An 18085-nucleotide genomic window follows, 5' to 3' on the forward strand; every position below is an offset into this window, starting at 1 on the left:
GGAAACAGGAAAGGCTCTTTCTCCCTTACGAACCATTTTCCCATATGAAAACTATTTCATATGTCATGTCTGTGCATGTGGAACAACAAAACTGGAAAAATAACCCCCAGTGCATTACTCCCTCTGTGATCCCATTCTGAGCCTGATCCCAACTCTTTAAAAGCAATGTTTAATTTGGCCCTAAGTGATCACTTGCAAAAGGAAGTTTTAATAGCATCCCATCACTAATACAGCCTGCTTCTCAGTCCACACAGAGTAGTGATGCAGTTAGAACCTATAAAAGAACTACAATTGTGTATGCAGTACACATGGACACATACAATTCATCTATTAAGGTCAGTGTTTTCTATGCTGGCCAGCAGCATCTCTTCAGGGTCTCAGGCAGAGGTCTTTCACTAGAGATGCCAGCAATTAAACTTGGGAGCTAGATGCTGTTCTACTTAGCGATGGCCTATTTCCCAAAAGGTACAGTTTCTTCTTTTGCGAAGTCTGGCACTACATTGAACCTGCTTCTGAAATAGTTGGCTGGAGAATCTGTGAAGCTGAATGACAACAGGTACTTCGATTTCTATTAATTTTGTGACCACCAAAGTATAGGATCAGGAGAAGTGGGAAACATACTTACTGTAGCTGACTTGAAACTTTGCCACTCCTGTACCAGGGTAATAAGACCCCTTTCCAACATTTACTAAACAGTGTTTACTTTGTTTTTCTTGAATGACTTCTTTCACACCAGAATTTCCCTGATTCATCAGGTTCCAGGCACGAATGCATCCATCTAGGCGGGGATTAATCTGTAGAAGAGTTACAGCAAAATTTTAGGTCATTTTGATTTAGTCTAGAAATGTTGTCAGTCAGTCGTTGGAAGGAACATTTTGAATAGCCTTTCAGAAGATATCAGGAAGGCTTCTATGATGGAAACATTTTGGGAAGGACTGTGAAACACTGTTGTTTAGACAAAATACCTGTCTTTCAATTGGCCCTACTTCTGTACTCTCAAACCATAGGTGTAACACATCTATCGAAATTAGTGGTACATACATAGTGGTACCAAACCTTGTTATGACCACTAAATTGGCCACATGGCTTGAAAAAAGATTTGCAGTGACATTCTAAGCAGAGTTGAAATCAGTGGGATTAGGATGTTAAGATGACACTGTTGGAATCTTAGATTATGGACAGACCAACTGGCACTTTCAATTTAGGGGATCTTGTTTCCTTTCAGGCAGCTTGCCAAAATCTAATGCCTACATATGGTACAGGAAAACATATATTGCTTTTTAGGGCTCTTTGCTATGCTACTGTGTTCCAAACATTTGTGTAAATAAGCATACATAGTTCTTATCCTCCATGTTATCCTCACAACCTGAAAGGCACAATAGGTTGAAAGTTTGTGACAGCCTCAAAGCCTTTCAAGGAATATCATCATGGCAGAGAGGTACGAACTCAGGTCGCCCTGGTCCAAGTCCAAAACTTGAAACACTGAAGAATGCAACTGCTTTTCAAAGCAGAGATTTCATCTAGGATAGAAATAGCAGCTTTTTAAAATCAGCTATAGTTATTTACTTTCAATGACCATTTCCCCAGGGATTTTTGAAACTGTAGAAATAGCAGTTCCATTGTAAATAGCAGTTCCGTTAATTCCACTGTAATTTATCTCCCAACTGCCGCTGGTCAAATGCAATTCCTATAGCAGCACAGACAAACCCAGCAGCATTTCCAACATTAAATTGGTAGTGCAAATGCACCTGCTATAAATTTGTTCTTCCCAAATTTAGCTGCCTTTATTCACACCCTCCTCCACCCTGTAATTGCTAATTAGTTAACTTTTTTGGCTCCTATCCGTTTATCATAGAGACTACCTGTTTTCAGATGTAGACAAATGTATTATGGCAAAATTAACTGAATAGAAGTCCAGAATATGAGCTGAAACCAATGGAGAACATTACCTTAAATATTATAACATATAAAGTAGCGTTAAATTTATTTTTTAAATAAATGATTTTAATGTACAAGAGCATAAATCAAGATATATCTTTTCAACAAGTATGTTAATATGTAGGGATTGCCAAATTTATATATTATGCTTGGTTTTTTCCCCCTTTTTATTATATTTTGAATTGTAATTGGTACTTTTTGTTCAGTTGGTTATTAGAGTAGATCCATTTATTATTTTTCCTTTTTTTTCCTGCATTATGTTTAAATTTTGTAGAAAAATAATAAAATATATTTTAAAAACCTAAGGTTTAGCTACTTTTCTATTCTCTGCAATTTGAATGCCTTTAAAGCTAATAGCAAATGTCCATTTTTCTGGCTTCTATCTAGTATTGTCTGGTAACATGTGTAGAAAGATATTCAAATGAAATGTTGTAAGTGTGTCTTCTAAGAATAAAGCTAGTAACTGAACTTGAAAAAATTACTGAAAAAGAGAATCCCACACAAGCCCCTCAGATAAAACCTCCTAACTCACTTCAGATATTGTGACTTTTGAAAGAAAGAAAATAATCACAAGAATTTTGTCTTTGACAAATGAAGAGATGCAGGTATGTCTGAGAGAAGAGGTCACAATGAAGATGCTATAATGGACAATGAAAAAGATTACCGCTTTAATTAGAGTGTTGTCCACTTTGCGAGGCAGACCTGCAATGTACACCTTTGTCTCCAGAAAGCCATTGGATGGCTTGAAAAGATTTCTTGGGCTGTTAATACTCATCACTGCTTCTTTGGCTATTTTGACAGTGATGCTGTGATCTAGTTCCTCCACTGAGATCTAAATGTAAAAAGAAACAGATATTTGTATCTACTGTTTCTACTGCAGTTACTACTGCAAATATACACAGTTGTTTGAAAAGGGGATTGCTCCCTTAATTTTATTTTACGTTCTTAGCACTGAAAAATAAGTAAAGGACTTACTATATGCCACAAGCCATCATTAATGGCTTTGCCACCAGTTGTTACTTTGGTTACCATTTCATTCTTGAACTGAATTTCAATCTTCCCATCACGGAGAGCAAGCAAAATCCATGCTTTGTAGTCAGGAGATTCAGCATACAATATAACACCTTCATTATCATAGGTCCGAAAATCGAATTCAGCTGAAAATCTAGGGTGGAATAGAAAAAGCACAATAAAGAAGAAAGGATACAAGTACGAAACAATTAAAAGACCAGATCTGTACACTGTGAAAGTTATTACAGAATAAAATACAATGCTAAAAAAATAACACAATAGCTACACAAGGCAACTCATAAGGAAGAGACAATGACCACAGCTAATAAACATATGCTACACGAGCATATCTGCTGAGATCCAAACCATGATTATTCAGGGTCCAGTACAAATTAGTAAATTGGGTCTCCCACAACAAAAGCTCATGAATAATGAAAGGGAAAAATATTTAAATTTGAAATATCATATATGCTAATGAGCTTCAGTTTTCACTAATGTCCTCAGACTGCCTGGCTTCTGTTTTCCCACACTTGAAGCCTTCTGACATCTACTTACCTTGTAATGTCTGGCAGTCTAAACCTTAAATACAAAACAGGAATCCCTATAAATTGCTCTGCCAGGTAAAGCAATTCATAATTTGTTTCAAGATTCAGTGTGAGACAATCTTGTACAGGCTAGGAATAACAGAAAAAAGAAACACCTGTTATAATTTGACCAAGTAAGGTCAAACTTCTGTCCTTAGTTTTAGACATGTATTAAGATTGATTCAAATACCTACTTTCCCCCTAATTTATGCTGCCATGTGTACTCATTATGCAGTGCAAATCAACTAGAATTAGGTTGTCTGAAGCGTTCATCAGAGTCTATATAATGATATCTACCACCAATGCTTGTTACACGGTTGACTAGCAAAGTTCATTGTGCAGTGGATTCCTTCAAATGTAGTTCTGCTAGATTTACTACATGGCAATTGCAAAAAGTAAATTGGTAAGAACACCAGTTATTTGAATCCAACTCCTTGATTTGTGTTAAAATAGCTTTACAGTGTTTCCCCTAGAAATTAATGATGTCTCCAGCCTAGGACTGTGAGATCTTCACAAGGTAAGGAATTGCTTGAACATGATCAATATGGGTTTGTAAAAGGAAGAGATATAAGTCACCCGATAAGAAATGTATTAAATGTTATTCAACATGGAAAGAACAGAAAAATATGCTATGATAAAATTGGATGTATACAAAGCATTTGATACAGTGGGACATGAGTATCTTTTTAAAACTTTACATAATTTTGGATTTGGTGATGGATTTATAGGAGCATTAAGAGAATTATATAAGAATGGCAAGGCTAAGATAAGAGTAAATGAGGGTCTGTCAGAAATAGTTAACATTAGAAGGGGGTTAAAGAAGGTGGTCCACTGTCTCCGTCCCTGTTTGTGAGGGCAATGGAGTTTCTGGCCGATAGAATTAGAAATAATGAATGAATAAAAGGATATAAAATAAATCAAGAAGAAATAAGAATAAATTTGTTTGCAGATGATGTGTTATTGATAACAACTAATCCAGTTGACACAATGAAAGAGCTGAAAATAATTTTGGAAGACTTTAAGAAATATTCAGGTTTAATTGTCAATATGGACAAAATGGAAGTATTGGGTGTAAATATAGAAAAGAAACAGTTTGATAAAACGATATTGAAGAGGAAAATTAAATATCTAGGCATCATAATCTCCAACAGAATAGAAAAGATGTTTAAATACAATTACGAAAATAGATGGAAAAAAAATACAAAGACAGATTAAAGAATGGGAGTCAGACCCTATCTTTAACAGGGAAAATTAAAGCAGTAAAGATGTGTATATTACCTTAACTGTTTTATTTATTTAGAACATTACCTATGAAGATTACTAAAAAACAATTTGAGGAATGGGATAGGAAATTGAAAGCATGGGTGTTTGATAAGAAAAATGCAAGAGTAATGAACAAAGTAGTATATATGCCAAATAAACTTCTAGGATGGGGAATACCGAAAACACAGGAATATTTTGAGGCATTCCAGATAAAAAGTTTAATGGATATAAAAGAAAATAATATAGAAAAATGGATAAAGTTTGAAAATGAAGTAAATGAAGGAATAGGCAAACATGGTATTTATATATGAATGATTATAAAATGTAAAACAAAAGAGTTATGAAGCCCAAGAAAAGTTAATATGGAAATATGGGGAAAATGGAGAAGCAAATGGATGCCTGGCATCCTGGACAGTGCTCCAGTGGCAAGTGTGATTGGAAAAGAGGGATGGATAATTATAAAAAAACCTGAAGGAAAAAGGAATACAAAAAGTGGCGGATTTAGTTTATGAAGGAGAGGTTATATTGTTACAAAATTTAATAGAAATTGGAGGGAAAGAGAACTGGCTGGCATTAAGAGGGATTTGGGAAAGATTAAAGAAATTTAGAATAAAAGGTGATTGTATAATAATTCAATGGTTGAAGAGCCATGAAATACTAAAAGGAAATTTATTGGGATTAGTTTATAAACTAGAGGGGCCTGGCCACGTGTTGCTGTGGCAATTGTCCTTCTCATCACAGTCTGCAACCCACACAGATGTCCATGCAGGTCCAATGATCCGCAGCATAGCCTTTTGGGGTGGTCAAATAGAATCCCGCTTTCCCTTTTCAATTCACATTGTTATATGGTGGTGTCTTGTTTTTTTAGTATAATGTAACCCTTTCCATTCCACAACGGAACTGTCCAGAGTGCGAATCCCGCTGTCCATGAGGCTGGTTGACACGCACAGTCCTGGCTTGGGTAAGGCAGAACTGGGGCAAGGAGGCTATCCCAGTCAGGCAGCAGAGGCAGGGTGGTGAGGGCCCCGATCGAGGCCAGCTCTCTGGGTTCTTAAAAGGCCACGTGCAAAAGAAGCGGAGCCAGTAGTGTTGCCCCCCCCCCCCTCGTGGATTTTCTTAGAAGAAAAAGGCAAACTCCAGCTCACTTTTAGTAAAAGAGAGCTGTGGTGAATATGGGTGAGGAAGTGGGTAAGTGGTGGTTAGTGGTGGTTGGATGTGAGGGAAGGCAGAGTGAGGTGTGTGAGGATGAGCTGGATGTGTATTGTGTGGTAGTAGTGGGTGAGGCACAGAGAGTGAAAGTTACCAGTGTGTGAGGGGGGGAACCCTACCTGACGTCTCACATGGCAAAGTGTGTATGGGTTTCACTTCCACTTGTATAATACCTAACAGTATTACCTATTTACTGTTTTCACTGCTCACCTGTGGCCATCTGAGCGAACATTCTAAGCCCTCATAGCAAGCCCTCAGGCCACAGACATGCTGCACGAACATTCTAAGGGTGACAGTTAAAAACAAACAGCTTCATGGCCTGGTGCGCCAGGAAAAAGACCTGGCTCAGGTATGGACTTTTGGCGATTTGAAGGTCCGATTACCTGCCCAGAACAGGGAGGAACGTCATGTGAAAATTTGGGGGCGATCCGTCCAGCCGTTTCAGCATTAGGACGTGACTAACAAAGTCACTGGTAGCTTTATATATAGATAGATATATGTTGGAAGATAAGGATTTTATGTTGAGAATGTTGAAGCAAAAATGGGAGAAAGAAAAACTCTTTGATGATGAAAAAGTAGAAAGAATCATGGATAGTATGAATAAGATAAAGATTGAAAAATATGTGGAACTGGAAAGAAAGGTAGAACCCCAATACAGCTAGCCTATATGATTAAGGGATTGAGCCAAGATGTTGGCATTGTGGTGAACAGGGAGCATACTACATCCATAGGTGGATAGAATGTAAAGTGGTAAAAAAGTTTTGGGAAAATTTTTTGAAGTATATAGAACAATTAGTAAAAGTGAAAATTTATATAAATAATGATTTATTAATGGTATGAATAATAGAAGATAAAAAAGTAAATAGAATTCTGGGACCAATGTATAAAATTATGATCAGAGCTGCACATGCAGTGATAGCATTGGGCTGGAAAGATAATAAGAAATGGACAATCTCAAAATGGTTGGAATGTGTATGGGAACAAATACAATTCGAAATTTTAGAGATGATGGCAAAAAATATGCTATGGCAAAAGAAATTAAGAGACATTATGAAGATACGGACAATGTTTGAGAACTGGATGAGAGAAGCCAGATTTAACGAAAAAATCTGGGAGAAGAGAACATGGAGAATGAACCTTCTGCTGCTTGCTTGAACAACCGGGAAAAAGAAGGGGGAGAAGGAGGGGAAAAAAGGGGGAAAATGTATAGTTTGAATAAATATATTGTATGTAACGATTATATAAACATTCTATACCATAAAAAATTATATTAAAAAAAGGAATTGCTTGAAAATTAAGGCCCCAACCAAACAATGCAATCTGCACAGCAGATAAGTGTATTATTGGAGGTGTGGGCTAGCTTTCAGGACTACATTATGATTGAAGACTCTGCTGTGTCTTCTTTTTGGAACAACAGTTCTAATATTTTTATAGCTGTAGGTGAAAGTATAATCTTAGCATAATCTCAAACAGATTTTATGTGAACAGTTTTTACTTTATTTAGTTATGGATCTGCTTTCCATATACAAGTTGATTTACTGAAACAATACAGCCAACTTGCTGATTTCATTATCAACTGGGAATGGACTTACACCTCATTTTGCCTAATCATTAAATCACAGTTAACTACCACTCACCACATTCTCATAAATATGTTAAAGCACAATAGATGCCTTTGATTTCTGAACTCTTTAAGCCCCACTGAATTGAACTGTGACAAAACTTGTTTCTAGTGTGTGTGAATATACTTGAACATGCTCAGTCTTGCCAAAGAAGTATAAATGAAGCCATTAACAGTGAAATGTTTCTCAGCGAAACCATGCATACCTCACTCTTTTTCCTTGGAAGAAATGTGAATGATTTGATAGTTTAATATATCTCTTAGGAGTCTTTTGGCTTGTAGCAAGAGAATTATTAAGGTGAAGGGACTCAGAATTATGCAAATATTTCAATAGTACCAACTCAGGTTTTGAAACTTTAAAAACCAACCCAACCCCCATCCTACCCCCAAACAACCAGCTGATCAACCAACCAACATAAGAAAAGTTTGCACTTCAGAACTGAAGAGTTACAATAGCTTGTAAAAGGTGGTGTTTTGCAGGCATTATTTCACATGGTATATACACATATTCCTTTCTTCTGCTCAGACAAGATGTTGGGGTATTTGAATCACTACACCAGCCTGAAAAATCTCTGAATAACAAATGATATTGTGACAAGGGTACACACTATGGGCAGAATTGGCAACGTCTTGCCACTTTTAACTCTGGGACGTGGGGAACTATGCATCTAGGTCAAGAAATCAAAGAGACAGGGTGGGAGTGGGGGAGATTTTTGTGCTAGGAAAATTTTAGAAGTGTAGGGCATTAAGAAGGTAGGGAAGATTTGGCAAACTTACCACTATAAGACACAGTCAAATTCCTGAAATGAGATTTCTGCCCCCTTCTCTGTCCTGTTCAGTGATCCGACATAATGTACAGTGTTGGACAAAACTGGGGAAAGATTCGTTCAGATCCCCATTCATCCAAGAAATAATAAAACAATAAATAATCTTTAAAAATTACTTGTATTTTTTTTCTGGCTTGAGATTATTGTAAAAGATATATACAGAAAAAGATTATGTGGCAGGATGGTTGCAAATACCTTCCCTGCAACTGAAACTGTATGGAATGTAGTGCTCAACTTCATGGTTAGATCTGAACCACAGTTACGAATTCCAAGCCACTTGCTGTAATGAAGCTCTACAACTATGGGCAAAAATCTAGATCTCCAGAATCACTGCCGCTTCCCTGTGATCCTACTTCCTGTCACTAGATCCAAGTAAGTGATGGACTTCATCCTGTGTGAGATGAGAAGGAGCCACTGCCAACAAAAGCTAGCTGCCTGAGCCTTGGATGGGGAAGCAAGTGGCTTCCACTTCTAAGCTGACTGCCCAAGCCCCAGAATTGACTCCAGCCCTCCATCAGGGAGGGCTGGGAGGGGTCAGTTGTCTCTCCCAGACTAGGACCTGAGACAGTTGCCCTGTTGCCCATTTGTTAAGACAACCCCTGAAGGTCTGTTAAGACAATCTTTGACCTTTGTTGTTGTTTTTTAACAATGCTTGTTTTAGTCTAAATTGCCTTGAACATAGAGAAGTATGTATGCAACAAAACAAAGAAAGTGGTATAAGGGGTGGGTCTTGGTGGTTCTCAAATTTCACTCCTTTACTTTTACTGAGGAAAGGAAGGAAGGGAGGCATAACAGTGGTGCCTTACCTCACAAGTTTTCATATCCTGAACAAGCCTGAAGCCTTTCTTGCCATCACAATAGCATGTGTAGCTTCCTGGAGAATTGATACACATTTGAGAGCAAATGTTTTCAGCACATTCATCCACATCTGCAGCAAAAGGAGAAACACACAGCTTGACATTTAAACCTGCTTTTTCCTTTCATATTGTACAACTGCATTCTTGGAAGTAAAAAGGGAATCATAAAAGACCTGAAATTGTAGTTTTACTAATGCAGAACATGCATGTATTTTTAAAGTTAAAATGAATATTTGGCAGGTTTCTGGCTTTGAAGACCTCCCATTTTCTCTCATAAATGGATGCAGGCATTCTCTTTACAAGGACCTGGCCAATCTAGAAGCATGCCAGCTATGTATTACTTTTATACCAGCTGAGACTAGAGTTTTACAGTGCATTTGGGCTAGTTGAGGAAGATCTTTCGCCCAAATATTCATCTGTCTGGATCCTGGCACTATCATTGGCCATTGCTATCTTTTACAGTTGGAAAAAAAACCCCATCTAGAATATGTTCTATAGGCTCAACTATGGTGCCTACACTCACAATGCCTTGGATAAAGAAAACAGAATACGATCAATACAAACATATAAAGAAGTGTGTTTGTGTGTGTAACTGTGTTCTGAGGCCAAGGGGGCTTGGAGAACAATCATTCAGAGAAAAAGTGTGGGCCAGAGCAAAGCACATTTTGTCCCAACTGAGCACAGCTGACTACATTTTCTGCTTTGTCAGCTAAGCACAATAAATAATTTAGAAGGACAAAGCTCTGCGAAAGACAGTATTAGTAACCTGCTGCCTAGGTAAACAAACTCTAACTGCAAGAAGATCATATAGACATCAACATAAAGCACAAATTTTGCAAGGCCTGTATTTAAACCACAACTTTTGCAACAGAAAGATCTATTGAGCAGTGATTTTTCTGTCGATCTATATATGCCTGGACCTGGATAGTCAGGATAGCCTGATCTTATCAGGCCTTGAAAGCTAAGCAGTATTTTGACTGGAGATCATCAAGGAATACCAGGGTTGCTATGCAGAGGCAGGCAGCCTCAAACCACCTCTGAATGTCTCTTGCCTTGAAAATCTATGGGGTTGCCATAAGTTGGCTGCGATTGGATGGCAATAAATAAATAATACCAGTTTGACAAGAACTTTTTTGTGGGGTTAAATATCAATAGTTTTGGCAACAATTAACATGCTATAATGTATTTTTATGACAATACATTAAATAATCCAGTGTTTTCAATGTGTTTTTGTTTATTACAGAAGTTGTCTTCTATCTTCAGTGTTTCCTATCTCTTAAATGTCAAACAGTAAAGATATATGTGCTATGGTAACATAGGATACAGCAGTTTGCAACTCTCTTGAGTATTGGATATATTTGCTGTTTTTTATAGAAAATAAAAGGCATTTATATTTTCAAATTTCATAAATATGCCAAACAGTACAATCTTATATACTAACCAAGTTATAAATGATGCTGTATAATTTGTTAAGTTGATAATAGGTTTGACAGGCAATTAACTATTGCATATATTTCCATTTCTCTCCCCCCCTCCCCATGGCTTCAAAATTTTCAGAAAGTTTATTCAATGAACCACTAAATAAATTAATGTCTGAGGTAAAATAATGACAATGAGCACTCCAAAATAACTATAAAGACATTCAAAATTCTGCTTTTAGAAATTAGGAACTACCTTCACATTTCTTTGTATTCGAATTATAGGCATAGCCTTCTGCACATTCACATTCATACTTCCCAGGAGTATTCTTGCATTGTGCTGTCCCACAAATGTTCAAGTTTAACATGCATTCGTCCCTGTCTGTACAAATAAAACATGTATTCATTTCTAACATAAAGGAACGGATTCTTTTTCACTTCTGAGGCACTTACTTCCTGCCACGTGCCTCAAGGGTAGTAGTGAGCTCAAGAGACAATCAGAAGTCTGGAAGGCATAAGTGACTTCCCAATGAAATGTGCTTGAGATATCATTAAACTCATTTCAAATGAAAACAAAAAGAAAGTGGTACTATGCCACTATGTGAAATCAAAAAGTGATACTATGTTAGTTGTACCAAAATGTAATTCTAGCATAGACATTCATGGAGTAGAGCTCACCATCTATCTCATGAGTTAGATCCTCACTTGGCATATATACAAAAGTAAAAAAAATAGCAGATATGATGTCACTTCTTTAAAGAAAATTACAGGAGCATAGTGATTTCAAAGCATTAATGACTTAATTGTAGTTGCCAGAGATGAAGTTTTAACACTTTATGTTCATACCGGTAGCATATACTCTCTACTGCCTTGGAATAATGGCTAGCACAATCCTAAACAAAGTTATAGCCTTCTAAACCCTCTGGTTTCATTATACTTAGAAAGACATAACTCTGCTTACAATTGCATTGGCAAAGCCCCAGAATTCAATTACAAGCTAAAGAGATAGTGCTTTCACACCATGCAGCAAACTCCCAACCCTTGTCTAAGTAGATACCATCAGACAGAAGAATGGATTACAAGGCTAACAGATTCTTGGGATAGGTATGCATGTGTTATATTACTACCTTTCTGTTTCAGTGCTGCAGATGTCAAAAACACAGTTTCACAGAAGATTTGGGAAAGGGGTGCTGAAAGCTGCCTATGTTAGCCTTGGAACTGTGACCACACGGTTCCCGTTGACTTTGTTTACTAGATGGTCCACATTCCAGATCTATAGTCCACACCAGGTAACTTGCAGCCCTTATTTGTCTATTTGGAGCATTTCTTGTTGAAATGTTCGAAATGTGTGAGTTGCTAGAATTGTCATGGTTCAGGGCAACTCCCTTTCCACGGTCCCTAGAAGTTAAATCACTAAATGTGATATAATCATACACATTAAGATTCCATGTATTACATAGCCCACCGTTTCACATGTTGATGAAGTTTATCATGAACTGTTTGTTGGACAATTATCTTTTTCTGGAGTATCCTAAATAATTGCAAGACCACCGACTGCAGATGGAACAGAGAATTCTGCAATGTGTTATCAAATGGAGGTGAAGCACAGTAATCAGGCAGTGGATCTTGATATGAGAAAAGGGATGTCAATAAGATTGCCCTTACCCCTGCAGCTCAGTTTATTTGGAAGCATAAAGTAACCATCTTCACAGGAACAGCGAAAACTTCCAGGAAAATTAATACAGATTTGACTGCACCCTCCATTTCTATTTATTGAATCTTCGCATTCATTTACATCTGGGGGGGGGGGGGGGGACAAAGACAAAAATAAAACCATAACCTTGAACAGATTCTTTGCTGAGTTCCATATTATTTAGTATGAAGAGGGCCATTTAAAATAGATTCATGTCTGTTTTCTGTCATATAAAATGTCCTGATAGCTGCTATGGGTTATAGTCCAGACTCTACCTTCTTCACACCACTGTCCTTGCCATCCTGGCTTACAGATGCAGGTAAACGTGGCTTGGCCATCTCTGCACTCTTTAGAACCATCTTCATTGCACGGTAGAGGATTACATTGATCTGAAATTACTGCCAAGGAAGAAAAAAAATAAGTTTTTAAATTAGTATTCTCCTACTCTTGTTTGTCCCTTCTGTTCCTAAGGCAATATTCAAGACAATGGCAAAAGCTTGTGTAACCCCCATGCCCAGAATGGGTTGGCCCAGAATGGGTTGACCCAGTAAGGGGGTGGAGACTCGGAGCAGCAGAGAGGCTGCAAGAGCTCTTTTGCAGAAGAAGCAAGGCTACCAGACTTGGACCTTGATTTCTATAAGCCCTTAACACCTTGTTAAGGTAATTTCAATATTGTTGGAAACTACTGGGAAGGTAGTTGTTGTTTTTGCTGTGTTGTAAATGTTGGAGTTTATTGTTTCAGGGTTTCTTTTGTGGTTGTAATGGGTGAGAGTTCTCCTGGAGACCTTCATCATGTTGCAACCTGTTCATCAAGCCCTTGGAGTCTTCAGAAACCAACCACCAGCAAAGAAGAATTTGGACTTGGCAATATCAGTAGACTGTAAATAGAAGGACTTGAAATGCAACCTGAACAGGACCTTGAATTGTAACGTTAAATGTTGATGTTTTACAAGTGTTAATTGTAAAGAAAAGTAAACCATTTTGTTGTTTAAAAATTGGTTCTTTGCAACTCCTTCCAAGTACTGCCCCACAGAACCCACAAGCTGAGGTTACACTTGCTATACAAGAACAATATTTTATGAGGCCAATGTAGCCCTCCTAATTCACTTTTAATGCTTGTGGGGAATTTTAGTGAAGATTGTGCCTAAAGAGCACACAGGCAGTTTGCTTGACTAATAGCATATACCCCATTGCTGAGGACTAAATGAACTTCTTTTACAAACACCTGTAGGTAATTAAGATATATTTCCTTTTTATCTAACACATGAATTTATTAAAATATTTCTATCCCACTTTCCCAACATGGAGTTTCAAGGTATCTTACCAAAACAGGATTTCAAACATGGCCAAATTTCTGAGAAAATACTGGAATACCTCTTGACTGAAATATTATATGTGAGTGAAATAATGGCAACCTGCCAACCTGTCACTAATTCACCCACAGATAATGTTTTGACCAATAGCTTCTTTTCTCAGTAACTCAGCCAGCTATACCTGAAGGAGAAGTAACAATATTGTTATGGTATAGGAATAACTGTGCAATTCTGTGCAGAGCTAATCCTAAGCCCACTGAAATCAAAGATGAAAAAGCCTGCATTGTTAATTACTGAACTTGCTCTACATAGCATCAGGCAGAACCTACCTGAGGGAAAAAAATTGGGCCAGCAGATTATCAAATATTTAGATTATCCTCAAAACTATTGGGAGTGCCCCATTTGGATATTAAGTTCTGATATCAAAGTAACTTGGGGCAATTTTGGATACATGGACAGTGGAATATCAATATAATGATTAGTTTCCACACTTCTGGTGTCTTTGCTCTTTGAGGAAAAAAAAATCTTCCTGAGCTTGACAGCGGATAGAACTGATGGTGACTGGTCTTTCCAGGGATGCCAGGACTGAATTTGGGCCCTTGTATATACTTAGCATACTCTCTGACACTGAGTTATAGCCAATGATAACAGTTGGTTCAGTTCTTCTTGCCACTTAATGAATTCTTATGGGATATTGTTAACTTATTGCAGTGCTGCTGAGGCATGAAATGCTGACGGAGGGGCAGAGGGCTCTGACCCTCCAGGTTTTCTGCTGCTACTACAAGCCAATTCTCATCTATTTAACCTAAACAACTGCAGAATTTTAATGACTTGATTGCCATGATATTAAGTCACAGCTACAACACTTTTTTTTTTGGCTTGTAATATCACCAGAGTTTCTCCAGTGGGTAATCTGTGACAACCACTTTATGATATCGACACGTATGAGGAATAAAATTAACATCAACTATAGCAACATTCCTCACTAGAGACCATTCAGCAAGATAATATGCTCATACACAGCCCTGCCACCCCCCAAGAGGCTCTAATGAGAGTAAGAAAAAGAGGGAAGGGATGAATAAAAGCACACTTCAGTTTGTGACTGCAGGCACGCTAACACAGCAGTCAGGGAGCTGTACTCCATTGCTGATTGCTAGAGGGAGAATTACCAAGGATTCTTTTTTGCCCTTCTGTGTTCTCAAGGACAAAAACAGGGACAGATGCTTAAAGATAAGTATGTATCTTCCACTTGGGATCAGTCTCCAAACACCTGACAACTTGAAGAGGCACTTACAGTTAAGACAAGGGGATACTTTGCATGGCTTGTTTTATTACTCATGTCTTATATATCTTGGATGTAATCTGATCAGACAGACTGAATGACAAACTAGCTATTCTGCAGCTTTAAGACTTAATGCAGATTTTATAAAGCAAGAAATCTCCAATATTAGACAGGACAGAATATGACAGTGATGGCAAACCTCTTTGAGACCTAGTGCCCAAATTGCAACCCAGACCCCACTTATTTATCGCAAAGTGCCAACCCGGCAATTTAACCTGAATGCTGAGGTTTTAGTTTAGAAAAAACTGGTTGGCTCCCTCTTCCTCAGCCCAACCCGCTTGAGCAGGGGCCAGCCTGCTCTATCGTCCAGCAAGTCCCACACACACCACTCTGTGCCTCTCTAGCATCTCTGCCTCCTCTGCACTCCCCCCCCCTTGGGCAGCAGCCACCCAGAGCACAGGCGCCAGGCCCGCCAGCCGAGTCCTCCCTACTCACCACGGTGCGCGCACATCGTGCTCAGTGGCCCAGGCCAGCCTAGATGTGTGTGTGTGTGAGATTTTCCGCCCCCCACATGACGAACTCTGTGTGCGCGTGCTTACAGAGTGGGCTCCGAGTGCCACCTCTGGCACCCATGCCATAGGTTTGCCATCACTGGAATATGATGTACTATTGCATTTCATTCATTTCATTTATTTGATTTATACCCTGCCCTCCTCCGTAGGGCTCAGGGCAGCGAACAACAAGCAAATAACATCAAAATACTAATCAAATATCAAACAGCAAATATCAAACCAACAAATATCAAAACAGCAAAACAGCAGCATCAATAAACATATCCCCAAATATCAAATATCAAAAAGCAAGAACATCAGTAATCATGACATAACAGCATAATAACATTTCATAACACAATAGCAGAATAACATCATAACATATCAGAACAATAACAGAGTAATGCATCTTAAACATAATAATATAACATAATAATATAATATCATAAAGACAACGCCATCCCCGTGTCCAATCCATCCCTGCCACAGTCCCCACTAACTCACCTACTAGCTCAAGCAAAAAACAACTACAAACTACAAAGGAGAATAGACTACAAAAGGGGATTGACTACAGGAATTACAAAACTACGGACTACCATCCCCAAACTTCTGAACACCATGAATGGAGCTAAGATAAAATCCAATGATTATTTCATTGCACTTCTGTGAGTGGATACAAAGAAATATTAGACAGGTTCATAACAAGTAGATTATAGGAAGAACTATTAGTCAAGATAATCAGCTGTGTGCCTCTCTCTCACCATGAGGGAACAAGTACTTTATATGGCTAATGGAAAAAAGAAATAATTGTGCTGTGACTGTAGCATCCAAAACTGGCTACCTTTCAGATATGATACTGGGCCGATGAATCATGTTTGGTTTTTTCAAAATATGTAAGGATATTCATAGGTCCTTGCAAGATTTTTTTTCCTTTATGACTTATGAATGGATATGAGACGCAAACAAGAGATAAAGGGCACAAACAAAATATAAAATTCCATTGGCAGATTTTCTTAATTAAAAAGGATTGGAAATCAATACTCTCTCCGCTCAAGCTAAAAAAAACTGCAGTGAAATTGAAACAGCTGGAGGGCTGGAGAGTTGTCTCCACAGTAAATGCTATTTGAAGTGTCAATGAACACAACAGATCTGGTTATAAGCACAGTGTACTCTTTTGCTTATATAACTTGAATAAATGTGCTGTGTCAATTGTCTTTTTGGAAAAGTGGCCAATACATAATAAGTGGCTAATAAACAATATAAATACTAGAAGATGGGGTTGCTGAACATTTCATGAAATATGACAAGTGATTACAATATATCGATGACAAACAAAATTGTACATATATATTTTCCAAAGGTATATTAAATTCATCTAGTTAAAAAAGGGTTACCAAGTAGATACATGTATAGTGGTGATGATCAGTCAGAAATTAACCAAATTTAAATTAAATCCCTCCTAACTTGAGTAGGTTTAAGATAACTCATCCTATCACTGACCTCATAGACAGGGCCTTCCTGCTTGCCTCTCCCGTTCTAGCCCCCTGCCATATGGTCCCTGGGAGACAAAGAACTCTGTGGAACAGCACTGGGGCAAAGTGGGGTGTCTACAGTGAGTGGGGATTAATGGCATAAATTCCCACCTGCTATTCTAAAGACTTAAGTGCCATTAAATCTTTGGAGCTGCGAGGATGAATCTGTGTTGTACCCCACCCTGAGCCCTCTGGGGAAGGTCAGCTAATAAATCTAAAGTATAAATAAATGTATAAATGAATGAATGAATGAATGAATGAATGAATGAATAAATAAATAAATGACACACAGAGAGGTTCCCACAACTTCAAAGAGAGAAATTGTCCTATCCCTTTAATAGAATCTTTGTTCCAGGCCACGTTCGGCATTATTACCCATCTTTCTTTTTGCAGCGGGGCGGGTATTAGCCATCGGTTAGCTTTTTGCTAACCGGAGGGGAGGGCATGTTTCATGGGTTCTCTACCATGCATGCATGCTTTGATTTTTAATATAATTTTAATATTTAAATTCTCTTATTGATATAATGATATATCAAAAATATATTGATATATCACTTTGCCCAAACACTAAACGTCTTTTATGGTGGGGAGTGAAAGGAGAGTAATGGCAGCATGCAAACCGCAAAAGAACATGAACTGCAATTTGCTAAGTTTCCCAGGTTTACTTGTCTGTCTCCCAATGTGCTGTAAACCCAAGAGCCAAGACCGATGGGCTTTTCCCGGTGTGGACTGGAATTACTGACTGCTTGTGTATAAAACTACAAAGCTGCAGACATCCCAGTTTGTTGATCAAATGCACAGGCAAATTGGGTGTTTGCACTGATCAACTAATCTTATTATTTTTACATTTTTTAGTGTTTTTATCGATTTATCTAAAAATCTAAAGATATGCATAAGAACATAAGAACATAAGAACAAGCCAGCTGGATCAGACCAGAGTCCATCTAGTCCAGCTCTCTGCTACTCGCAGTGGCCCACCAGGTGCC

The 18085-nt window shown here is 38.0% G+C and overlaps 1 protein-coding gene across 1 annotated transcript in view; it reads right to left on the reverse strand.

Moving 5' to 3' along the window:
• The window catches only part of PROS1 (protein S), a 42958-nt gene that overhangs the window by 9347 nt on the left and 15526 nt on the right, over positions 1–18085 (reverse strand). The window contains exons 5-12 of the mRNA XM_048494313.1: positions 12697–12819; positions 12394–12525; positions 10985–11110; positions 9260–9381; positions 3505–3623; positions 2914–3103; positions 2603–2770; positions 626–794 (exon numbers count right to left, since the gene is read on the reverse strand). Coding sequence (XP_048350270.1) covers positions 626–794; positions 2603–2770; positions 2914–3103; positions 3505–3623; positions 9260–9381; positions 10985–11110; positions 12394–12525; positions 12697–12819 — 1149 coding nt within the window. The remainder of the gene's footprint in view (positions 1–625; positions 795–2602; positions 2771–2913; positions 3104–3504; positions 3624–9259; positions 9382–10984; positions 11111–12393; positions 12526–12696; positions 12820–18085) is intronic.

Source organism: Sphaerodactylus townsendi, linkage group LG04 (assembly GCF_021028975.2).
Source record: "Sphaerodactylus townsendi isolate TG3544 linkage group LG04, MPM_Stown_v2.3, whole genome shotgun sequence".
NCBI classification, from domain to species: domain Eukaryota; kingdom Metazoa; phylum Chordata; class Lepidosauria; order Squamata; family Sphaerodactylidae; genus Sphaerodactylus; species Sphaerodactylus townsendi.